The sequence below is a fragment of the Melitaea cinxia genome, chromosome 22 (assembly GCF_905220565.1).
Source record: "Melitaea cinxia chromosome 22, ilMelCinx1.1, whole genome shotgun sequence".
Classification (NCBI taxonomy): domain Eukaryota; kingdom Metazoa; phylum Arthropoda; class Insecta; order Lepidoptera; family Nymphalidae; genus Melitaea; species Melitaea cinxia.
The window spans coordinates 8,605,661-8,632,360 of NC_059415.1; the positions used below are offsets into that span (position 1 = coordinate 8,605,661).

Here is a 26,700-nt window from a genome sequence, read left to right on the forward strand (position 1 = left end):
AAAGGTTTCCTTAAAAATAACGAAAGAAATAGGTAATATGTCAAGATTTTTTATAACTAGCGGTCCTACCACACTTTGCTTCGGGTATTAATTTTGTTTTTGTTTAATAAGGTTTAAATGGACTTTACAATGTTTACAACTCTAGATAATAAAACTTTAGTGTTTTTCAGTAGTATCATATTTATTTCATTAGACAAATTAAAAAAACATACATAATTTAAAATATTTATTAATAATAATAATAATAATCATCATCATTTATTCACACACACACATACATCGATATACAGACAATTTAAAGACTAGACCAAAAGATTAGATAGTATTACAAATAATTACATTGGATTTTTTTTTATCAACCTACGACATTTTTCGGTAAAGCATAAGCCATCTTCTTTAAAATGTAATGAACACACAACGCAAAATTTTGATGCCTGCCAATTATTGTCTTGCCTGCTTTGGCGAATAATAGAAACCCATTCCTCGCGTAGAACAACATCTGTCGGCAATCTGCAAAAATCATTAAAAAATAAAACTTGACACTGATTACAATATGTATTCTTTAAATATTATATCTAACATCTTCCGTTAATTCCACTAATATTATATAATCTAGCTATTGCCCACAACTTAACAAAATATACCATATATGTGAATTACTTCATCATTATCATATGACCGAATCACAGTAAATGGTAATAACAGATAAAAATACATCTAAATTCGGAATAACTATTTAGGCGTGATATTACGTGTGGGAATCGAATACACGTCCGTACATTTAAAAGTCAGTCTCACTAACGTCTAGACCGTCAGGTAGTTTCCCCAATTGAAGGGAAAAACATTTCGCCGAAAACTGGCAACACAGTTGAATTAATGTCGAGGTTTTGTGTTCCGAGATAATCATATAATTTATTGAGTGAATAAATAATAAAATCAATTAAATAATTTATAATTACCTGTGAAATGAAATTCCATCCTCTTTTTTTTGGTTTTAGGAACAACTTTTACAATGTTTAATAACACAAGACGGCATTTTTTGACAAAAAATAATGAATCACTCGAGACGTTTAAACAATACAACGCTATCTTTAGCACTGCTGCGACTTTGTATTCGCTTTTGATTTTGTATTCGCTTTGGTGGCTTCACTCGCATGTTCGGCGCGCTCCATCTGCCTTTTGTTTATTAATCTGAGTAGTAGGGAATATATCCGCCAACCCGCATTGGGGCAGCGTGGTGGATTAAGCTCTGATCCTTCTCCTACATGGGGAAATAGGCCTATGCCCAGTAGTGGGATATTACAGACTGAAGCGTAAGTATATATTAATGTTAACACGATTAATTGCTTGAAGGCAACGACTAAAAATCATGGGCCACAAATTAGCATTTAAATATGTCACGTTTATTATTAACAAGAATTATAAATCTATTCAAATTGAAAGAAGATTGTTCCAAGGAATGCTTATTCAAGTTATGTGTTCAAGGAAATAAAATATGATCTTTTATATGACTTCGGAGTTCGACCTTGACATTTTCAGATAAAAAAAGACATTCTATTTTTGACATCGCTTTTATGGTTCCGTACCCAAAGGGCAAAAACGGGACCCTATTCCATCCGTCCATCCATGCATCCGTTCGTCCGTCAAAACAAAAACAAAATAAAATAAATATTTAAGGGAGGCTTCCATACAAAAAACACAATTTTTTGCCTATTTTTGCTTGATATCAATATATGGTAACAGCTGGTAAGCACTTGAAATATTCACAAACTACTTAATTGTATTATTTACTTTAATAATAAATAATAAAATTATAATAAAAGAAATACTGAGAAAAAAAAATTGTCTAAATATTATACCTACTCAATGGTATGGAACCCTTCATGTTCTCGCACTTGGTCGGTTGTTTATAATAACTACACTTGAATACGTACTAATACAAAGTAAAAACTTACGTCACATGAATCAACTAAAAATAAATAAAAAAAACTAAAACATTAAAAAATATTTAGTGAGCGATTTAAAATTGTTTAACGTATAAAATAAAAAACGAATTCGATAATAAGATTTGATAGATTAAAAAAAAATATAGTTCGCATAGTATATATATGTCGGCATTAGCTCTGTCTTACGCAATTAGAAAGGAATTATTAAACAACAAATGCAACGATCGCGCCACCTAGCACATCGTTCGATAGTCACCTACCCTCATTTATTATATTACTCGAATTGTTCTGACATGTATAAAACGAACGGTGTCACCTCGACTAAGGCAGTCTTGGCTCTGGCTTGGCACGATACATTTGTTGTATCCTGCTAGTAGCTTAACCTAGACTCATTCGATAATTAATTTGTGCATACGAATTAATTATTACATATTATGGCGGATAACTCGAGCAGTGAAGGTGAGCGTTGATGCGCATCTCAAAGGAGATCTCCTTAAACCTACACCTGGGTCGCAAGTCCTAGGCACTGCTCTGAGTTACTCCCTCCGCCATACGATACGACCGATACGTCGAAGAGCGTGCACGCATACACGTGTTCGGTGTACGTTACAATTTTGTTATAATCTTTGTAAGTACTACCTACATAATATTGTAAAGAGTGCGAGTATAACCTACGCCCGCGCCCTGCAAATATAGAAAAGGAGCTTCCAACAGTCGAAAGACTACATATATATTTGATGATTTTTAATTTAATCGAAAGCCAATGTTTATCATGTGGTCACATTTAAATTTCATCGAGATCTAATTACAAATTTTAGAGTAATCTTTGATGATTGTAATAATAAGCAGCCAAGTCCTAGTAATGAGAAACGTGTCGGTTTTTTTGGCTTTTATTCCAGAGTTGAATAAATTTTTATAGTAAGCCAAATGTAATTCATATAACCTGTTTTTTTTAATCAAAAAATCGTTACTAAAAACACAGACATTTTTAATTTGATAGAGTTAGTTTAGCAGTATAATTATGTAACTTTTCTTTTGACATCTAATTTATGGTTTTGTTTTTGTTTCCATAACATATATAAACAAATAAATATTACAGTTAAGGCTAGAAGTAATATTGATAGTACAATGAGAGCTAATTCTAGTTCCAAATATTGAGCCCAGGACACGTTGGCGCCGGCGGCTCTCATGTGCGTGGCGCCTCCGTGTCGCAGCGTGTGCTCCACCCACCAGACCGCGCGCTCCAGCGGGGACTGAGGCTGGTCGGACATGATGCTGCGCAACCGCTTAATATTCTCTAGATATCTATAAAAATAACAGCTTATAATCAACAAATTTTCTGACACTAGGAAACTGATAGTAACTTGAATTCTCAAAATAACAAATAAATACAAATTAAATGAATAGATACAATTCTGTAAAATATTTATATTTATTATTATAAGTACTATATATAAGCATACACGAAAAAATAGTCATAATAGTAGTTAAAAAAATGATGCGACGAGAATCTACAAAATTAAGTTCATTACATTTTTTTTTATCGATACTACATTCATATTTTATAACTTTACGAATAGGAAAAATTAATTGTAGATACGTAATTAGAAGCGGTCTGACTAAACAAGTACCTCAAAAAAAAAAAAAAAACTCAGAAACTAAGAATGCGTGCCCGCGACTTCGTCCGCGTGGAATTTAACAAAAAGTTATTCAGTTCAGTTCACAGAGTTACAAAATAAATAAATTAAAAAATAAAAGTAGCCAAAGGTACTCCTTATCACATCAGCTATCTTCCAATGAAAGCCCCGTCAAAATCGGTCCAGCCGTTTCAGAGATTAGCCGAAACAAACAGACAGACAGACAGATAGACTGACTGACAAAAATTGTGAAAAATGTTATTTTTGGTATATGTACCGTATGCATTTAGTAAAAAGCGGTTATTTTAATATTACAAACAGACACTTCAATTTTATTTATTTTCATAGATTATCAATATTCATCACTAAGGTAGGCTACAACAGTAAATATTCTATTCAAAATTTGATGCAACCCGACTGCAAGTACCTTAAACTTACAGAAAGGTCAAAGCCCAATGATACTGCTCTCAGGCAGTTTTGGGTTCTTGAGGTAATTAAGATAGTCAAAGCTCCTGGGGAAGGGAGGGAGTAGGGCCGGAAGCATATTTGCGATACATCTGGTGTTGTAGACGCCCATAGTTACGGTAACCACTTACAATCAGTCGGGTGATATTTTTGTTTGCCACCTCAGTGTACGAAACTCTAGCTTATATCATCATCATCATCACTTCAGCCTAATATAATATAGTCCACTGCTGGACATAGGCCTCCACAAATTCGCGCTAAAAATGGAGTGAACTTATGTGTTTCGCCCATAGTCACCACGCTGGGCAGGCGGCTTATAAGCTCTACGTAGATAAAAACACAATAAAAAAATGACATTTCAAGAATATACCTCTTGTCACCAGTGACTGCTTTAATTGCTCTTATAAATTCATCTTCTGTGAGAGTTGCGATATCTAGCTGAATTCCAATTTGATGTCGGACATATTTTTGCACATTGTACCACTGATCTCCCAATAACGGTATACCAATTAGTGGTACACCAGCGCTAATGGCTTCATCCGTAGATTGTAGCCCACCTTGAGTTATGAATACTTTTACTTTTGGATGTCCTAAAATTATAAAAAATAGGTAGGTACTTTATTGTTTTTATACAACGCAGTTAATTGTACTGTATAGGCATGTATTACTACAAATATATACACGTATTAGTCGATTCATATCACTTAAGCTTAACTTTCATTATAACAACGAAATAAAAATAGTAACAAGCGTAACTAAGTATTTAACTTACTAAGTAAATCAGATTGTGGAAGCCATTTAGATATCTTAATATTTTTGGTCTGTCCTGGCAGCGTGTCTTGGTCCCATTTCCACAAAATATCATATGGTAGTTGTGAGAATGCTCTTACAAACATTTGTATCAGCTCTGGAGGCAGAGTAGAAGTTTTGACATTTGTTCCCAAACTAAAGTAAACAACACCATTTTTAGATGAATCTAAAAATGATTGTAAATCCTGTAAAAATACCATGTACTGAACCAATATTTATAAAGATCCAATTTTCACATAAGTTGACCGTGTTCTGATTATTTATCTAAAATATAAAGTTTTACGTGTTGAGGTTGGGGTGGGAGTAGTTTATTTGACTCTAGATTTTTAACAACATAATTGTGTTTGCTTGTAAACGAAAAAACACCCACTTCAATTAGATCGAAAAGTAATGCAAAGTAGACGAAAAAATAGTCAAGCAAATACGCGCTATCAACGATTATTCAAAAAGTAGTAATCAGATCTTGATTAAAATAAGAATTATCGAAAATTATTTATAAAAAATAAACTGCTACCCTAGTGGATAATACAGCTAAGTTATTATAAATGTAGCTACGTAAAATTGTTTGATCGATATCCACTGAAGTAGTTTTACTGAATTCAGATAGATGGCGCTGTGACAAAGTACGCACCATCTCATAAATACGCGCCATCAAAGATTACTTAAAAAGCACTCATTATATTTCGAGCATATTTAAATGAGACCAAATGACAAGCTTTTGATATTAAGCTTTTGATTTATAAAAGAAACATCAAAATTGATATGATCGAACCCAGAAAAAGTTAGGACGTATAGTATAAAAAAACAACCAAGAAAATATGCGTTATCAAAGATTACTCAAAAAGTTGTAATCAGATCTCGATCAAATGTAAATAAGCCTATATGACAAGCATTAACTTTCGATTAAAGTATAACTTCAGCCTATCGCAGTCCACTGCTGGACATAGCCTCCACAAGTTCGCGCCAAAAATGGCGTGAACTCATGTTCGTTGCCTATAGTCACTACGCTGGGCATAACTCAAAACCTATATACATAGGTGCTCCTCAGAACTCGATTACATGTTATTACATAGTTTCATTAAACTACATGGCAAGTACCAGTTTATGAACAAAAAAAGAATGATGGAAATCGGTCCACTCCGTAAAAAGTTATGAAGTAACACACATAAAAAATACACTCCTCCTTTATGGAAGTCGGCTAATAATTGTCAGATAACTTCAAGTAAGTAATACATTTTTGAGAATCGTCAACTTAACACGGTCATTTTATCACTGTCACACCTTTTAGCCCCACAATCGAGAATCAATTGACAAGAGAAAAAAGGCGGATCGTCAAAATGAAGCTACTCTCGGAAAATTGGTTTAAAATTATTGTTTTTTTTTTTTTTAGTAATATATGCACACGGTCGACTATTATCAAGGTAAGCAACTCAATGCTTGTTGGTAACAGCCGACTGTTACAGATAATATGTTTTTGATAAATATATCACTACATATTATAAAACAAAGTCGCTTCCCGCTGTCTGTCTCTGTGTATGCTTAGATCTTTAAAACTACGCAACTGATTTTGATGCGGTTTTTTTAATAGATAGAGTGATTTAAGAGGAAGGTTTATATGTTTATTACATACATAATGTATTAGAGAAACACTGATAATTTTAGAGGTTTTTAATGTGATGTCGTAAATAAACACATTTTTTTGCGCTTACACTGGCTGAACCCTACGAGATAGATAAAAATAATATGCTGCAGTATTGTACACCTTAAAAAGGCCTACAAAAAAATCCGCGATGGTTATATGTCTCTCTTAAGAATAACCCACAATAACCATTTTTTATCGAGAAATAATGGCTTATTTACGAAGCGATTTTAAGCATTACAGCATTAATCCTTATCCAATTAAGTACCATAAATATATTTTACATTTAATATAGAACAATATGGCCCTACACCACCATGTAATTTGCTTACACCATGTAATTTAACTGAATATTTTCGAAGATATTACACATTTAGAATGCAGGGACATAGCGGTTGAGGCGTTACCGGCCGGAGGGCCGGCGGCGCGTGCTTAATAAATAATAATAAAAACAATAGCGCGTCGAGGGCCGCGCTTCCCCACCACACCGACTTTGTCTTAAGCCGAGGTGCGTGCGATCTCGCTTGGAGACACCTTAGGACGAACGGACATCCTGAGCCCTTCTAAAGGGCTCCACTTTTTCTTTCACGGCTGGGTCTCCGTACCCAGCCACCTCACACGATGATGCTGTCGAGGCCGTTAGGGCCAACAGCACTAGAATAAACACTCCGAAAAAAAAACGCGCTTCGCACTATAGCACTTTATGATTAGCATCGCAAGCGTTTATCGGACCTCTCTAGTGAGGAAAATAACAATTATTACTTAATAAGAACGTGCTTTTCATCATGACAATGCAATTCGTACTTATAAGTAGTACTTTACGGTAAATTATAATTGTGTTTGCAGGCAAACGAAGAAAAACCGACTTCAATTATATCGACAAGTAATACAACGTAGAGAGACGAAAAAATAGTCAAGTTAAAAGGCAATATCAAAGATTACTCCAAAAGTTGTAGTCAGATCTCAATGAATTGAAATGTGACGACATGATAAACATCGGCTTTCGGTTAAATAAAAAATCATTAAAATCAGTACACCAAGCAAAAAGTTATGCGGATTTTCGAAAGCTTCCCCCGATTTCTTTAGGATGCCATCATCAGATCCTGATTTCCTTATCATGGTACCAAACTAGGGATATCTTCTTTCCAACAAAAAAGATTTATCAAAATCGGTTCATAAACGGTGGAGTAATCCCCGAACATACATTAAAAAAAACATATATATGGTCGAATTGAGTAACCTTTTGAAGTCGGTTAAAAATAATATATATATTCGAAATTGTATGATAGTATTTAAATACTAAAGTAAATTCTTTTTTAAGACAACACGTGCTTTTCAGAATGCCATTTTTTCAGAATTGTATGTTCGTACTTTAGCCGGTATTAAGATTAATTTTTAAACCGCACTTATAGTAAGTACATTACGTTGGATAGGATTAGATTAAAACCATAATTTATCATTTTTCTTCTATTATGATCTTGATTTGAATTAAGAGTTAAGGCAATTTAGTATTAGGGCAAGCATTTTTAACTGTCGAAAATCGTAGTTTAAGATTAGGTATTTGAGTTCAAAAAAGAACTGAATAGAATAGGTACATATCTTTTGTTGGTCATAATAAATTGTGACTATCTTTTGTTTTTAGTCGAACGAATAGTAAGTAAAATATTTTTTACTGCAGCACACACTAAAAATATGGCAATTTGTTCATAATCATTCTTATAGTTTTAAGGTGTGAGTTCAAACAAGGATTGAGTAAATTTTATAATCCACTAGCTGTGCCCGCGGCTTCGCCCGCGTTGAAATTAGTGTGTCACAAAGTTTTCCCGGTAAGTTTCCAGTGAAACTCTCATCAAAATCGGCTTAGCCGTTCCGTAAACCTTCCTCTTGCCAGTGGTGGAGCCCTCTCTCCAATGGTGAAACCGCATGAAAATCCGTTCTGTAGATTTTGAACGAATCGATCACATACACTTTTGGGAACTTTGTTTTATAGTACACTAACTGTTGTCTGCGACTACGTCCGCGTGGTTATGAAGATATGCATTACTATTAAGATGGTGAACGCAAATTATTTTTTTTATTTCAGTCACTTGAAATGCTTATCAAACTGAGTAACTTTTTAAAGTCACAATTTAGTATAATTTAATAGTTATTTTTATAAAACCTCTCTATACACCACATTTTTAGTTTTGTTTTCAGGCTGTATATCTTTTATACAAACTATCAACCCTAATTAAACCCCCTTAGCGGTGGAATATTGTAAAATCCGTTCTTAGCGGACGTCTGCTAACTATAATCTACCTCCCTGCCAAATTTTATCTTTGTCCAACCTGGATGGATAGACCATCCAGCGGTTTTTGAGTTCTCGTAATGCGTGAGTTATTTACCTTTCTCTTTTATATATATAGATAACGATGCATTATTTGGACACCTTCTCACCATCTAAAGAGCGTACATTTTATATTTCAAGTCTCTTACTTTTTTTTTTTTTTTTTTTTTTTTTTTTTTTTTTTTTTTTTTTTTTTTTTATAAATTTTGATCCACGGGCTCAAAATGCCCGTGCCTTTGTTTATCATGCATGCATTATAATACTACAGGCGATTTTTCTACTTATTATACTACAGATCGACAGTCCTGTGACTGCCTAGTAAAACTAGGACGTGGCCCGACGCCGACGGTTTTTTTTTTCCTTTCTAAATACTGTTTATGCAGAAGTATACACATAATTGCTTTCTAATTTCTAACACTATTATTTTTCTTATCTATGTCTATATTTACACTTATTTGCCTAGTTATCATATATGTACACTTATTTCCTAGTTACCATATATGTACACTTATGTTCTACTTACAATGTACACTTAACCTATGTTACTGTTAGTAAGGATTTTTTTTTTTTTTTTTTTTTCTTATATATATATTATTTTTTATATAGTTATTATTTGTTTATCTATGTATAAGTTATCTATTTCTGTTATTTACTTAAATTTCACTACATATCTATTTATTTATCTATTTTTTTATTTTATTTTATAGGTACATCCACAAAATACATATGGAACATTATATATAATTCACTATTACATTATTATCTAATATGTATCCCATCACGGGGTACACAACATTCCACATTATATTAATGCCGTGTAGCAAGTATAATTAAAATTACTTCGCATAAAAAATTAACAGTAAAGATGCTACATGTTAATAATAAAATTCATTTAAAAAGGTCATCAATCAATAAAAGCATACAATTTAAATTTCAAGTCTTTTACTTCAAAAACATAGGACTTTCATACAAACTTCCAACCCCCGTTTTACCCCTTTAGGGGTCGAGTTTCGTAAAATCCGTTCTTAGCGGATGTCTAAGTCCTATAAGGAGCCTACCTGCCAAATTTCAAGTTTGTAGATGTTATAGTTTCGGAGATTTCGTGATGAGTGAGTGACCTTTCGCTTTTATATATATTATAGATATTATAGATTATAGATAGATTATAGATTAATAAATCGCAAGGTCAAACTTTCAACGGTATATTTAGTATCACCATTGCACCCGTGCGAAGCCGGAGCGGGTCGCTAGTATACAAATAATTTATATATAAATATATAAACACAAATATTACACGCAGACTCAGGCAGGAATTGAATCCGCGGAAATAGCAAAGAACACTACACACTGCGCCAACGGGCTAGCCAAAAGTGGTAAGAATGGACCCGGAGTCCTGTATCATAAGCTCTGTAAATGTACTCAAGAAACGCTACGAAACTCCTTAACGGTATATTGCTGTTTGTTTGAGCATTAAAGCCGTAAAGCGGTGTATGCTTTACCTTAATAACAAGACCGACTCACATTGAACGTAACTATGCATTTTCAAGAGTTTGTGTAATCTATACATATAATAAAATGGTAGGAAAGTCAAAACTGCACATTGAATATTTTTTTAAAAGAATACTTGGGTTGTGATCTACAATCGAAACCGAAGCCAAAAATATAGTTTTTAGAATTTTTGTCTGTTAGTCTATTTGTCTGTATGTATGTCCGGGATAAACTCCAAAAGTACTGCACGGATTTACTTCAAATTTGGCACGAATATTATTAAGAAGTCGGGTCAACATATAGGCTACATATTATCACGCCATCATCTACGGGGAACGAGCAGTGAACCTTTATTTCTTCAATGCACTCTGTAACAACGTGTAATCTAACGACGCATATTTGAATGTTGTTGTTATTGTGTTAATAACCATGCTTTAAGCTAGGTTCACGTTATAAATAAAGACATTCTGTACTATATTTAGTAAAAGCATTGCACCCGTGCAGAGCCGGAGCGGTTCGCTAGTATAATAATATTTGTGTTTCTTGGATAATTCTGGCAACTCTAAAGAAACGACGGGTAAATATTATGTAATAATCGTTTCCATATAAAGAACGGTGTCACTAAATCTGTACATTAATACGTGAAGCAAAAACTTTGTACCTACCCCTTTTTACGAAAATTACGCGGACGGAGGAGTATAAAATTTCGCACACTTATAGTTTATATACAGAAGGAGTGCAGAATGCTATTTTTTTTTATTATGCATAAAAAATAAATTAAGTCAATAAAAAGAAAACATTACATACACTACCATATATTTGACACACACACGTCAATCGAATATAAATAGGTTATAGACTATAGATTAATATTGTTTGTCTTTACTGAATGTCAAACATAATAAGTAATATACAAATATGTGTTCAAACTTATAATTTAAATTAATTGGTCACTTGGCGATTGCTAGTTTACAGATTCATTTTTATGATTATGTTTGCTCGCAAACGAAAAAAACCGATTTCAATTACATCGACAAGTAATATAACGTAAGTAGACGAAAAAATTTAACAAACGTACTAGTTGTCACTACGATTTTCGAGGCTTTCCCTCGATTTTTCCATCATCAGATCCTGGTTTCCTTATCATGAAGAATTATCAAAGTCGGTCCATAAACGACGGAGTTATCGCCGAACATACATAAAAATAATATATACGGTCGAATTGAGTAACCTCCTCCTTTTTTGAAGTCGGTTAAAAATGCAAGAGACCACCAGTGTAGAAGCCTCATAAAATTTGAGAAACAGATACCTGCCTACCTACTTACCAGGAACAAATGATTTTTTTTTTGCTTTATGAAATAAATTAAAATTAGTTTCAATTTTTTAAATCGTTTTGTTTAAACATTACAATACCTACAAGTACAATACATGATTTAATGATGACGAATATTAACACGGCCAAAAATAGACGACATTTAATCCACTATGTATTTAAATATTAAAAAAATCAATAAAAAATAATAATCACAAGTATTTTATTTGATTATTTCAATATTATGGCAAAGATAATTGACATCAATATTGAAACAATAAATGGTAAAAGTAAATTACCTTTGGCAATTTTTTCAGCGGTGTCACGTGTATACCTCCAATATAAACAACGTTCGTCGGCACTGGTTGGTTGTCAACCCATATCGGGTTTACGTTCAAAAATAGCATGTGCACATTATTAGATAACTCACGAAGAGTAGGAACATTGGTACCAAATTTAGATTTTAACGTTAAATGAGCTTGGCGTTCCGCTTGCTGTATGCTGCGTTCTACACACCAATTATTATACAGTATCTCCAATTTATCCCAATTAGTTAAATTGTATAGTTTTCTTTGTAATATTCCCGGATATAATAAAGGATGTGTTGGAACACCAACGACTCTAAGATTGCTTGTTGTTCCACCGAACGAACTGATAAAAATTACGGGTACTTTGAATAAATGGGAGTATATCAGCACTGGATTTACGAATGCTTCTAATAGTAATAAATCAAAATAACCTCTCTTATTATTAATTATATCTTGAATTTCTTTGCTTTCCGTTTGAGTTATAATTATTTTTAACATTGTCTCAATTATAAAAGTAGCTTGGTCGCTTGAATGTCGTTTTTTTACTACGTTTACGTTCTTTTTTTCTAATTCCTCTTTCCATAGTGTATAAGATAGATCGTGGACGTCTATTTCTGTTAGGTTATCAGGTGCTTGCCCTGGCGGGTACACGGGGTCTGTAGTGATGACCGTGATTTCATGACCACGTCTCGCTAACTCACGAGTCAGCGGTCTGAACACGACTTGATGGCTTATCGATGGTGTTGGAAACACTGCTAATATTTTTGCACTTTGAATCACCTCTAAACATAAAACCAGTAAGGAAGTATTAAAAAGTAATATTCTCGTCATCTTCTTAAGAAGTCTTTATAAGAACTGCATCTCGTTTACGTCAGCTTTACAAAGCGTAAGATTATTTTTAGATGTTTACTATATGTAACGTGCCAGAATCGGTCATTCAACTTTTTAGAGTTCCGTTCTTAAAATAGAAAAGATTATGCAGCAAATCGTTATCATAAAATATATATTTTAGTATAAAAGTCTCTTTGAGTAAATTTATTTATTTATTAATGACAACAGAAGATACAATATAAATGTTTTAATACATAATGGGTAAACAATGATCATTGTACTTCTCTTTATAGGCAGTCATTACATGCTATACTACTCAGTGTAAATTAAATTTAATATATAAAATTAGAAAATAAAAATAATATAAGAATGATATATAAATGATTGCTATTTTCGAGGATTGTTACGAATCGTCTCTCCAGAAGACTCGACGAATTCCAACCACCGGAGCAGCCTGGGTTTCGAAATGGCAACAGCACCGTAGACCACATCCATACTGTTCGGCAGATTATTCAAAATACAGAAGAATATAATCAACCGCTGGGCATTTGTGGACTACGAGAAAGCCTTCGACCCTGTCGAGACATGGGCTGTCCTAGACTCTCTGCAGAGATGTCATATCGACTGGCGATATATCGAGGTACTAAAAAGTATAGTACTTAGTCAGGGGTATTCTTTACAATCACTTGTCCAGTGATTGCTTAAAAGGATACACGGGTATGCGACCCCGGCTTCCCGAGCTACTATTGCGGACTCCCAACCTTGTAAAGCAATAGTATCCCTTCCTTTCTCTCATCTTTCCCGATTCCACAATCTCCTGTTACCTTTTCTTCCCACATCTTTTCTCCTTTCCCCTTATGGCGAGGTAGGCGTCTTTAGCATTGGTTTGCAACCTTCCTAGGAGAAGGAAACTCCGAATTTAAACCCGGAACTGGCTACTCCGTTAGGCGTGAGTAGGATGCAATCCGAAAAACGGCAGTAGCCTGCAACCGATTCGGTGGCTCTGCACGTATTGGCATGCCATTCCTGCGAGTCAAGCTGGAGAGGTCGAGAGGATGGCACAGGTCTTGGGCAACCCTGCGTTATCTATATGCGTCCCAGGCGATGCAGTGTCTGTGGAGAGGAAACTTCACCCACGTCGTTCCGCGGCGTGGAAAGCAACACGGGGAGTGACAGTCACCGGTTCTAAGCCAGCACAAATGGACGTAAGTGTAGGCGCCAGGGGTCACTCTTGACAGTGGGAGGGTCCATCGTAGATCCACTGATCAGTTACCGCCCGCTTCAAACTGGGCAGCCCCCAGTCAATATGGTACTGGTCCGTCCCGGCATCGTATGTTCCCCTGGGGTGTTGGGAACATAGGGTTTCACCCGACAAACGGTGCTGTGTTGTTTTACACCCGCGAATAAACAGCGAAAAGGAACCAACAAAGCAACCATTTCCATGCGCTTCAGTACTTGGAATGTCCGTACAATGAGGACTGGTCTCCCCGACAGCTCGGAGACTTCAGATTACGCATTTCAACTGCGCAAAACAGCTGTTATTGATCTGGAACTTGCACGCCTTAACATTTCTATTGCTGCACTACAAGAAACCAGGCTTCCGGGTGAGGGCTCATTGCGAGAACAGAACTACACCTTCTTTTGGAAAGGCAAGGACTCAAACGAACACCGTGAACATGGCGTGGGCTTTGCAGTCCACAATACTTTACTAAATGCCATAGAAACACCGCGGTGTCTGACGGAGCGTATAATGGTCTTACGGCTTAACACTAAATGCGGCTTTATTACTTTAATTTCCGCTTACGCCCCTACACTAACCTCGACTGCGGAATCTAAAGACGTCTTTTACGATGATCTGTGCAACGCTGCACGCAATGTACCGCCCGGGGATCGATTGTATATACTGGGTGACTTTAACGCACGTGTGGGACAGGACAACGCCACCTGGCCCGAATGCCTTGGCTATCATGGCGTGGGTAAGCAAAACGAAAATGGCCAACGTCTACTAGAGTTTTGCTCTAAATTCCAGCTGTGTGTCACAAACACTTATTTTAAAGGAAAACTAATGCGTAAGGTCTCCTGGAGGCATCCCCGGTCCGGTCATTGGCATCAATTGGACCTTGTCTTAACCAAAAGAGGGGATTTGGGGAGGTTCGCCTATACGAGAACGTTCCACGGCGCGCAATGCGACACGGATCACTCCCTAGTGGCTAGCAAAATACGTCTTTCGCCAAAAAAGATTCATTCCTCCAAAACCCCTGGACGGAAGACCTTAAACCTTCCCAAAACTAGGGATCCTGAGTTAGTGGAGTCTTTTAGTTCAACCGTGCGACATCAGACAGCTACTTGGGATGTGAATGCTCCTATAGAAGTGGAATGGGAATCCATCAAGGAGCTGCTCACCAAAACTGCTGGTAAAGTTTTCGGACATTGTAGGGTGAAATCATCGGACTGGTTTTTCGAAAACCTAGATCAGCTTCAGCCTTTAATTGACTCCAAGCGACAGGCTGCACTCAACTACCATTTTGATCCCTGTGAAGTCACACGCGCTGAACTCTGCACTGCAAAATCTTCCCTCCAGCGAACTTGCCGTCAGTTTGCCAACGCGTATTGGATGGACCTGTGCAGAAACATCCAGGATTGTGCGGATGCAGGAAACTTTCGCGGCGTTTACGCGGGGATTAGAATGGCTATCGGCCCTGTACAAAAGAAAACGGCTCCCTTGAAAGAGATCGACGGCTCTATTATAACCGACAGTAGTCGTCTGCTGGAAAGGTGGGCAGAACACTACACAGAGCTTTATTCTCAACCAGCCGAGATCAGCCACGTAGCAAGGGAACTTATTCTGACATTACCGGTTATGGCTGAGCTCGATAGCCTGCCTACCATTGGAGACCTTCATGCGGCCGTTCTGCAGCTCAAATGCAACAAGAGTCCCGGGGTAGATGGTATCCTCACAGAACTCCTAAAACTCAAGTGTGTGTTACCACTTCTGCATAACTTTCTGGGCAAATGCTGGGAGGAGGGGCGATTTCCTCAGGATATGCGAGATGCAAATATTGTTACATTGTATAAGGGGAAAGGTGACCGCGGCGATTGTAACTCTTACCGCGGCATATCTCTTCTTAGCATCGTTGGCAAACTATTTGCAAGGGTCATGTTGACTAAACTGCAAAGTCTTGCTGAACGGGTATACCCTGAGGCCCAGTGTGGCTTTCGCTCTGGACGGTCAACCACGGACATGATTTTTACCCTCCGGCAACTTCAAGAGAAGTGCCGAGAGCAGAACACGCCCCTGCTGATCGCATTTGTTGATTTAAACAAAGCTTTCGATACGGTGAGTAGGGAGGGGCTATACATCGCGCTTGAGAAAATAGGATGTCCCCCAAAACTGCTGGAGCTGGTGAAATCTCTTCACGATGACACGAAGGGTACCGTTATCTTTGATGGCCAAATGTCCGACGCTTTCGACATGCGAAGAGGGGTTCGCCAGGGCTGTGTGTTGGCACCCACTTTGTTCGGCATATTTTTCTCCTTGCTGCTGAAAGTTGCCTTCGGTGATGCACAACAGGGAGTTCACCTACACACAAGAGCGGATGGGAAATTGTTTGGTACCGCCCAGTTGAAATCTTCCCGTAAACGAGAGGATTTATATATCGATAGTCTGCTCTATGCCGACGACGCAGCCTTCGTGGCGAAAACTCCCGGGGAGCTTCAGACTTTGTTGGACAAGTTTGCATACGCATGTTCGCTGTTCTCTATGTCCATAAATGCAACGAAGACCGTAATTCTAGCGCAGGGCTACACCTACCAGCCTTCTATCTTGCTGGAAGGCGAACCCTTGAAAGTAGTCGACAAGTTCTGTTACTTGGGGTCAACTGTGTCGAACAATCTTTCCGTTGACGGAGAGATTGATATCCGCATCGGCAAAGCGGCCACGACGTTCGGCAGGCTGCGTACAAGAGTATGGAATAACAAACACCTTACCGCAAAGACTAAGATGATAGTCTATCAAACTTGCATATTAAGCATACTCTTGTACGGAGCCGAAACCTGGACGTCGTACGCCAAACAAGAGCGAAGACTTAACACTTTCCACATGCGCTGTCTTCGTAGCGTACTTAACATCACGTGGAAGGACAGAGTAACAAATGAGAGAGTGTTGGGGATTGCACAGCTTCCTAGTGTTGTCGCTCTCCTCAAACAGAAACGCCTGAGATGGCTGGGACATGTACACCGAATGAGCAGTGCGCGTTTGCCCAGACAAACCTTATTGGGCCAAATTGCGTTTGCAAAGCGTAACGTGGGGCGACCTATGCTGCGTTTCAGGGATTGCGCTAAACGTGACATGGTTGCATTTAACATTGATCGCAACTCTTGGGAAGATCTAGCATCGAACCGCAATGAGTGGCGGAAGACCATCTTCACGGGTTGCAGAACCCACGATAGCACCTGGTTCGAAGACCTGGCTCAAAGGCGTGCCAAGAGACACAATCGCGAGGGGGCTCCTCCACCGATGAATCCCCAATATGTGTGTCCAAAGTGTGGACGAATGTGTCGTTCACGGATTGGCTTATTCAGCCACGAACGGCGTTGTCGCATAAATAACACAGACACTGATTAAATCATCTGTCAAGATGTTACAGGCCTTAACTAACTAAAAAGTATGTACGATGCGGCGACGATGACCGTCATGTCCAGGACCAGAGAACAAGACCTGTTCTCCGGCGTGGGGTAAGACAGGGAGATGTAATATCACCGAAACTGTTTACCACTGCGCTAGAGGATGTCTTTAAGACCTTAAAATGGGGGGAACGAGGCATTAGCATCGAGGCAGGCTTTTATACAATAAATTATTACTTATATAGTCTAGGAAGGTTTATTTTATCCATATTTTTCTTGTGTTATCTTGCACTCGTTATATATACTTACAATAATATAAATAAAAAACAAACATTACAAAAAATAATCGTAGTAAAGCACAACACTATTTTCTATCGCCAAGACGTCACTGTCACGACTGGACGACTACGGCGCAGCTGACCTACGGTTTTGAAATTTTCTTAGAGACGTGCTGTGTCGCACGCAAGGAAGCCGCACGCGATATATCGATTTCGAATCGAATCGATATATACATATATGAAATGTAATTTAAAAATTTTTTTAACTAAATTCAAATTTTTGGAACGTGTTCCTTACGGCAGGCTTGACATTTGGCTGGGCGACCGAACTAAAAAAAATGTGATACTAAAACCGTAAGAGAAATATATAACGGAAGTGACGTAATATCAGTCACACGACTGTATAATATGACGTTTGTAAAACTAAAATATTACTAGTAAACTTTTTTTAAATTATTTATGTAATTTTATACTGTCGACAAAAATAAATAAAGACTATAATGTTTTTTATTTCACTTAATAGTTTAAATTATTATTATTATATTGTTTGATTTATTTTATTTTACGGCATTTGTTATTTTCTAAAATACTAAATTTCCTAAATACTTTTGTGTACTTAATTAAAAACCAATCAACAAAATTAAAAAAAAAAATCAATAACTAGAAAATATATATGAAAATCAACTTTTTCTTTTCAAATTGTGTTGCTTCTATACTATTCAAAGGAACTTCGTTCCTACCTGGTATCCCATGACACCACTTTTTTTTTCTTATTAGATAATTAATAACTAAAAAGGTTTGTAATAAAAGTTTAATATTTAAAAAACTCTAAAGTACTTACCTAAATATGGCTACTATTTATTTAAAGGTGTGGGTGCCAGCCTTAATAGTTAACGCATATAAATATTTCTTTTAAACTAAGGCTGGCACCGACCGCACCGATTAATTTGCTTCATCAGATCAACTACTGAAGTACTTTTTTCGCTTAGGTAACAAATACTACTAAAACAGTACCGAGTTATAGATCCCGCCATTTGATTTCACGACACAAAAAGGCTAACTTAAGAACAGAAGAAAAGCTTTTATGAGAGGGGGGGTTAGAGATGATGTTGGTGCTACCAGATGATTTTGAGAATGAGAAAGAAAATCGTAATCTTCCCTCTTACCTTAGATAAAATAAATGAAGAAAAAAAACTATTTATTTGTAATTGTATATTATTAAAATCATAAATGCGACGATGTTCTAAGGTATCGTTCATGTTGCACTTCACTACTTTTCTCACTATTCGCTTATGACATCACTACAGTGTCGTCTATGCTTGACAACGGCGTGTAGTAAACGGATTAATGGTGAAACGCTAGGGATACGCCAGATTTGCGATGTCAGATTTATTATGGCAATTTGATTGATTTTAGATGTTTTGATTTTTTTATTCATTTGCTATTTATGTATTAGCTGATAGTTTTGTTTTTTAGATTTTGTTTTATTCAAATATCAAATTATTAAAAGAAAATATAACACGTTTGAGTTCAATTTTGAATAGCTTAAAAAACATATATACAATTTTGACTAGCCCATTGGCGCAGTTTGTAGTGACCCTGCTTTCTGCTCCGGGGATTGTGGGTTCGATTCCCACCCCGAGTCTGGGTGTAATATATATTTATTTTATATCTGTATTATTTATATGTAAGTTTATCAAAAAAAAATATGTAGCTATACCAGTCGGCTGTTATCTATAACATAGCATTAAGTTGTTTACTTTAGGAACAGATTACGATGTGTGTATATTATAAATATTTATTTATTTATTATTTATTTATACCTCTTGCGCCACATCCCTAGCGGTCAACTATAGACGACTTCGGCGTTCTGGACATATCATTTACGTGGAATAAAAATGCATGTTTTTATTTCAATGTTTCTCAGTACGGGTAGCTCTAAAAGACTTGTTTTTTATACTCGAATGTTGCAGGGATATTCTATTTTCAGAAATGTTGAATTAAATACTAGAAATATTTTTTAAATAATTTTATTTAATATTTGTGTGGTCCGGGTTTTTTGTCGCCTATAGACGTCGTCGTTGGCGCACAGGACTCGCGAGTCCTTGTCAAGTATAGGTGACTATGGCGGTCAAAAGGTTAATGACAGCTTCGACAGCTGACTAACAGTAATACTGTGTCCGTCACTCGTTTCGTGTTTACTGTTTTCCGATGCATTCTGAGTCAATTCCTGATATTTATTTATGGTTTCAAGTGTATATAAATATTTATAATGAGTTTTCAAACAGTCTTCACTAAATATAAAAAACATTAGTGTTGGAAGAACTTAGTGATCGGGTTTTTTTATAGACATTGTAACATAACCTCACTTTTACAAAAAGTCTAATAACTCCACTCTCAGATAGCCAAAATATAGATAATTTTCAGCGAGGAATCAATAAGCCTAAATGCATTAATTGATACCATTTTCATTTCATTACATTTGGCCCAAGAATGTATGGAATCGTATGCATCTCCTTTTAGTCGGTGACTTATAAATTTGAAATGTTAAATATTACTTATAATTATTATTGACAAAAAGATGTAACCTTTCTTAAATTTTTTATTTAAATTAATATTGTATCGAAAAAAAATCACCGTTAGATAATAATATTTACCTTATAATTGGTTAAGGGAACTTATAGTGAGAAGAACTCTCATTGTTTTTTATTTCACTATTAATATTAAAAACTTCGCTGTGTTTTTTTTTTAATATTGTTTTAAATAAAACTTGTCCTGACAATAACGAACACAAAAAAAAATTATTCAATTGGAAGTTTTTCGCACATAGGTACATTTCGGCGGTTAATTTTATATATACAGATAAGATAATGACGATGACCATGTGATTTGGTATATATTCGAGTGACCTATAGTATTATACTTTGTAGTACATTTAAAAAAAAAGAACCGTTTGGTGTCGTCGGAAACGAACGTAGTCCCTTATTATAAAATATTAATATTTCAAGTTATACTCTAGGTATAAGGAAAATAATTATTCGGGTATACTTTTTTCGTATAATTTTTATCGATAAAAATAAAAAATAAAACTACTTCATAAAATTATCGTAACATTTATTTTATTTACAATGATTTATAAAAATGGATAATAATAATAATAACAGCCGTCACGTAGGTACACTATACATTAGATACTGTATAGCCATCACACATAGACTATACATAAAGATCTTACGCTTTTTTTAACGTTACGGACGTTTTTGCCGGCTAGGGTACCCCTCCGCAACGCCAAATAAGGAACTTCGTTCGTGACCATAATTTTTTGAGATAATAAATAAGAGATCAGCTTAAGAAAAATGATAATATTTTATTATCAATTATTAAAATATTTGGAGATGATAAATGGTATCTTTAGTTCTATCGATAAGCGTATTTTAATAAAAGGATAAATCGTCAATCTTCTTCTATATATCAATACGTGAAGCAAAAACTTTGTACCCCTTTTTACGAAAATTGCGCGGACGGAGAAGGATGAAATTTCGCACACTTATATTTTATATAGTAAAGTAGTGCAGAATACTAATTTTTTTTTTTTAATTATACATAAAAATCACATTCAATCAATAAAAAAAAAACATTACACACTCTATCTTATAGGTTTGTCCAATACATATTTGACTCGTAACTTCTAGCTATGGCTTTAGTTTTCACAATACCCATGTGACTATCGTACAATTGTAGTGTAGTGTGTGTGTTGTACCTTGTTTCGACAAGTTTTAGGTACTACCAGCCTATGGTCTTATAATGAGATATCCTAATTCGTAATATAATTCTGTGCGCCTATTAAAATAGAGTTTAAATTATTTAATTTCTAAATCTTTCAATCACCCGTCCCTAAGATAAGACATATTTCTACTCGAAATATGTTTTGTTTTTGTCTAATATTTTCAAAATTAAGCAAAGGAGTTTCGGATGCCTTGTGGGGAGGTAAAAAAACCAACTAAACGGGTCACCTAGTATCGGTCCGTTTCCTTCTAGTATTGGTATTGTTTTATTCAAGAAAAAAACAAATGGAAATCTATAAAAATATAGTATATTTATTGAAGTAAATTAGCATTAATGTTTTGTAATGTCACACTATAACTGGTGTTACATAAATTAAGCTATGAATAATTGAATACTGAAAGAGTTGTTTCAAGCTTTTTAAGCAATGCAATAATTATTTATAAACGAAGTCTCTAAAAGTATGTTTTATTCCTATGTTTGGTTGTCCGTTAAATCTAAGAAAAATCTAGAAAAGATTTAAGGAGAAGAAGCTGAAAGATAGCTTCTATACTGTCTGGAGATACTTTTAATAACATAATATATGTAACTAATAATATATGTAATTTTTGGTCAGTAAAATTTGAACACATTTTTATTTTTTTTTCAAAAGTTAGCTATTTTTAAAAATATTCTAACAAGCGAATTAAACTTTAGCATAGTCATAATATTTATATTAATACTTATTTTAATTAAAATTTTAATATACTGCTCTGATGTGTTTAACATATTATTGCTTGATAGATTTGATAAAAATAACATCAAAGCGGTATCAACCTTGCCCTTTTTTGGAATAATTTTTAAACTGAACCTCTAGAAATCCTATGGTTTATTATATCTAAAAATGTCTAGATATTGTTAGCTTTTAAAATCTAGTTTTGTGTTCGAAGCCGTGATAAAAACTAGTAATACATTACACTATGTAATACGGTACATTTATTAATTCGTGTATTAATATTTTCTATCTCGTAAATCATGTACAAGTGAGTTACACAGAAAATCTAGTATAACAAAACGTAAAAGGTTGATGCAAACTATTAACAGATAATAATTTGACAACAATTGCTCAATTTGCAATTACTACAAAACATTGTAATCTCACAAATTACATACATTAAACTCACATTATTATTTAAAAATATATATAATTGAAGGTTGTAAAAAACAACCAAATCACAACCTTATGCAAACTCTTCACATCACTCGGTGTGTAATGTTCATAAATTAAAGTCACATTTACATTTTATAGCTTTCTACATTTAGTTGGTTTTCTTTTTAGTTGCTCGTTTACTTAATTCGTTTTTATTGCATAATAATTTACGAATAAATCTAAATGCATATATAAAAGTAACAATTAATAATATCAAAGCAGTGACTGCTATTGATAGAACAATTAAAACCAATTGTAACTCAAAATATTCAGCCATTGAAATGTTAGCTGTTGGTGCGCGAAGTTGTTTTGCTCCACCGTGTCTTATGGCATATTCAAGCCACCATATCGCCCGCTCCAGTGGTGTCTCAGGCTGATCATGCATTATGTCACGAAGCTTAATAATATTTCGACGATAACTGAAATTGCATAAAAAGGTTATTAATTAGCTAAAAGTTCCTTGATTTTAAGTGATGAGTAAATTACTATAAAAAAAATCACATATTTTGTTAGTATCTACCTCAAATTAGGCTGTGTAATGTAAAATTAATTTGCAATCTATTAGATTTTAGAATTAAGATTATTAGAATATTGGATTTTTTATCTTAACCGATATAAGTAGTTTTGACAAACAATCATATTCAGTGCAATACAACGTTAACACAACAGGTTATATTAGATAGTAAGATACATATTTTGTCATTTATGATACTACATAGTATTTTAATTGTTACAAGTAAAAGTTGAGTAATCGATAGACTATACTGTCCGTATATCCAAACAAATTGAAGACTAGCTGTGCCCGCAACAACGTCCGCGTGAAATTTAACAAAAGTTATCGTTCAGTTCACAGAGTTATAAAATAAATAAATTTATAAACTAAAAGTATCCTAAGTCTAGTCTAGTATCCCTATTCCATCAGCTATCTGCCAGTGAAAGTCCAGTCAAAATTAGTCCGGCCGTTTCAGAGATTATCCAGGACAGACAGGCAGACAGAGGGACAAAAATTATAAAAAATGTTATTTTGGTATATGTACCTTGTATACATCCATATGCATTTGATACAAGCAGTTATTTTTAAGCAGTTATATATATAGACAACACGCAAGCAAATTGCGACACCATTTTAATATATATGTTAACGTTTACCTTGTCTATTTTATACGTCAATAATTTAGTGCAATATCTTATACTATTAAACGAGCATATATATATAATCTTAATCTCGGAAACGGCTCTGACGATTTTCATAAAATTTAGTATGCAGGGAATTTCAGGGGAGATAAATAAATCTAGCTAGGATTCATTTTTAGAAAATGTCGTTTTATCCCAGTTTTAGACAATGAAAAAATGGCTACAATATCGTCAGAATAAGATAGCAAATTTCGCGGTTGTTAATAAAGTTGTTATAGCTCGGGTGAGAAATCGGTCGATTGCGATCGTCCGATAGGACCATGGTTCAAATCCTCAATCGATTATTATTTTTTCTTTTTTTTCTCTAATTGCACTCGTTATTTTTTTATTTTATTCATTCATTCATTACAGCCTATACAGTCCACTGCTGGACATAGGCCTCCACAAGTTTACGCCAAAAATAACGTTGTTTTGCACATGAGTTCACGTTATTTTTGGCGTAAACTTGTGGAGGCCTATGTCCAGCAGTGGACTGTATAGGCTGTAATGTAATGTATGTGTTTTGCCCATAGTCACCACGCTGGGCAGGCGGGTTGGTGACCGCAGTACTGGCTTTGTCGCACCGAAGACGCTGCTGCCCGTCTTCGGCCTGTGTATTTCAAAGCCAGCAGATGGATGGTTATCCCGCCATCGGTCGGCTTCTTAAGTCCCAAGGTGGTTCGCCTCTTACGACACCCACAGGAAGAGAGGGGGTGGCTAAATTCTTTAGTGCCGTAGCCACACAGCACTTTTATTTAATAATGTATGTAAAATCGAAAAATATTATTTATATTTTATCTTTATAATTTTTTAATTACTTTTTTATTTTTGATTTTTTATATTTATTTATATTTTTTATTATTGTCGGTAAAAAAATATTATTCATATTTTATAAATATGTAATTCGTATTTAAATATGATTTCCAAAAAACGCGATTTGCTAAAAATACCCAGCTAAGCTCGGTCACACAGCTACTTAAAATAATAATAGAATTGATGACTGTTTATTGCTATCTAATTAATGCTAATGTATATTACCTTTCGTCCGTTATTACAGTTTCGATGGCATGTTTCAGTTTGTCTTCAGTTAAAAAGTCAATATCAAGTTTCATACCGATACCATGCTTGATATACTTTTCAGCATTATACCATTGATCGGTAAACATAGGTATAGCAACAAGCGGCACACCAGCAGTGATAGCTTCATCCGTAGATTGAAGTCCAGCTTGTGTGACAAACAGCTTTATTTTGGGATGTCCTGTAAAGTATTTGTTATGTTTGTGTAAAACTTTAAATCAATTTCAGTATCCAGATATTTATCTCCAAAAACCTCACTCAATAAATCCGATTGTGGTAGCCATTTGGATATTTTAATATTATCCGATTTCCCTGGCAGCTCGTCCTGATCCCATTTCCATAAAACATCATAGGGTAACTTAGATAATACGTTCACTATAATTTGAACTGTTTCTGGTTCAAACATTCTTGCCAATATATTGGTTCCAAAACTCACGTAGATAACACCACGTGTCGACGAGTCCAAGTACGTATTTAGATCCTGTAAAGTAAATATATTCATATTTTCATAGAAACACACCTATCACAACAATATATTCACTATTTTTACAAGTTGTTGACAAACCTTTGGTAGTTCCTTTTCAGGTGATTGATGAATTCCACCCGTAAATATAACACCGGGTGGTACAGGCTGATTGTCTGCCCAGATAGGATGAATATTGAGAAACAACATATGCACATTGTTATATAATTCTTCTAAAGTTGGAACATCTGATCCAAAATCTTGTTTCAACATTTCGTGCACATAAAATTGATTCAAATAGTTTGCATATTCATTCATATAGTGATATCGTAGGAAATCAAGCTTTTCCCACAAAGTAAGATTATAAATTTTCATTTGAAAGATATACGGATACAAAACTGGGTGTGTCAGAGTACCCATTATGTCATGGTAATTATATATAGCTCCAAATGGACTAGTTATAACTACCGGTGCTTTAAAAATGTGCGACAAAACAAGTGCAGGGCGCATAACAGCCTCGATTAATATTAGGTCAAATGTATTGTTCTTGTTTGTTATGAGTTCTTGAACTTGTGGCGTTTGTACCTGGATGTGAAAAAGACTTGAGAATATTTGCAGTCCATCTCTCATTTCTGCAAATGTTTGATGTTTCATAGCACCAGCCTTGTATTTAGATTGAAAAGTTTTCTGGAAAAGCGCGTAAGATACATCATGAACATCGATTTCTTTAAAATTTGCTGGTCCATTTCCTTTGGGAAACGCTGGATCTGTTGTAATCACTGTCACTTCATGACCCTTTTTAGCAAGTTCCTGAGTTATTTTACGAAATACAATTTGATGACTTAGGGACGGCATTGGAAACACTCCTAGAATTTTTGCCGCCTCCGTCGTTACAAACAAGAACGACAAAAATAATACTAAAATTTTGTGACACATTTTTATGACTGCTACCTAATCTAAAATAGTAACAAGACTGAATGATTCTGTAAAGTATGGTTAATTTATAACACGATTATCTATTGATAGCGTTATTTAAAAGATAGTAGTGCCTACTACAATTTTCAATCTAATATAAATTTAATTAACTCTTACGTGTGGTTTAAAACAATATTAAGTAGGTACATAGCTTTTTATCAAGGACTAGCAGCCCGCTCTGCCTTCGTTTAGGTATTTAACAGAAATTAAGACTTATAATACACACACACATAAACCCTTCTATTTGCGTCAGTTTACTAAAGAAATAAAATTGTTAAGAAACGGCCGTATCCCAGTGACGGCTAAATCGCATAAGGCTAGCTGAGCAGGGAGAGAGACGACCACGCCACTTTTTTCTAATACTTACATTCAAACTC

At 35.1% G+C, this 26,700-nt stretch overlaps 2 protein-coding genes and 2 long non-coding RNA genes across 4 annotated transcripts; 1 reads left to right on the top strand and 3 right to left on the bottom strand.

The window, feature by feature from the left end:
• Positions 1 to 242: 242 nt before the first annotated feature.
• LOC123664670 lies at positions 243 to 1,225 on the bottom strand. The gene is made up of 2 exons (XR_006744861.1): positions 960 to 1,225; positions 243 to 510 (listed from the first exon to the last, which is right to left on the bottom strand). It is a non-coding gene; the product is annotated as an uncharacterized LOC123664670 (long non-coding RNA).
• Positions 1,226 to 1,466: 241 nt separating this feature from the next.
• On the top strand, positions 1,467 to 17,141 carry LOC123664671. The gene is made up of 3 exons (XR_006744862.1): positions 1,467 to 1,478; positions 11,463 to 11,472; positions 17,011 to 17,141. It is a non-coding gene; the product is annotated as an uncharacterized LOC123664671 (long non-coding RNA).
• Positions 2,836 to 12,784, bottom strand: LOC123664667 (UDP-glucosyltransferase 2-like). The gene is made up of 4 exons (XM_045599182.1): positions 11,923 to 12,784; positions 4,821 to 5,043; positions 4,419 to 4,638; positions 2,836 to 3,251 (listed from the first exon to the last, which is right to left on the bottom strand). Exons 1-4 carry the CDS (start codon positions 12,760 to 12,762, stop codon positions 2,966 to 2,968), a joined length of 1,569 nt encoding a protein of 522 aa, XP_045455138.1. The 5' UTR covers positions 12,763 to 12,784; the 3' UTR covers positions 2,836 to 2,965.
• Positions 17,142 to 22,831: 5,690 nt separating the features above from the next.
• On the bottom strand, positions 22,832 to 26,284 carry LOC123664456 (UDP-glycosyltransferase UGT5-like; the record flags this gene model as incomplete). Its single annotated transcript, XM_045598999.1, has 4 exons — positions 25,451 to 26,284; positions 25,144 to 25,366; positions 24,847 to 25,066; positions 22,832 to 23,054 (listed from the first exon to the last, which is right to left on the bottom strand). Coding segments are annotated over exons 1-4 (1,500 nt in total), but the record flags the coding sequence as incomplete, so codon positions are not given.
• Between the last annotated feature and the right edge of the window lie 416 nt (positions 26,285 to 26,700).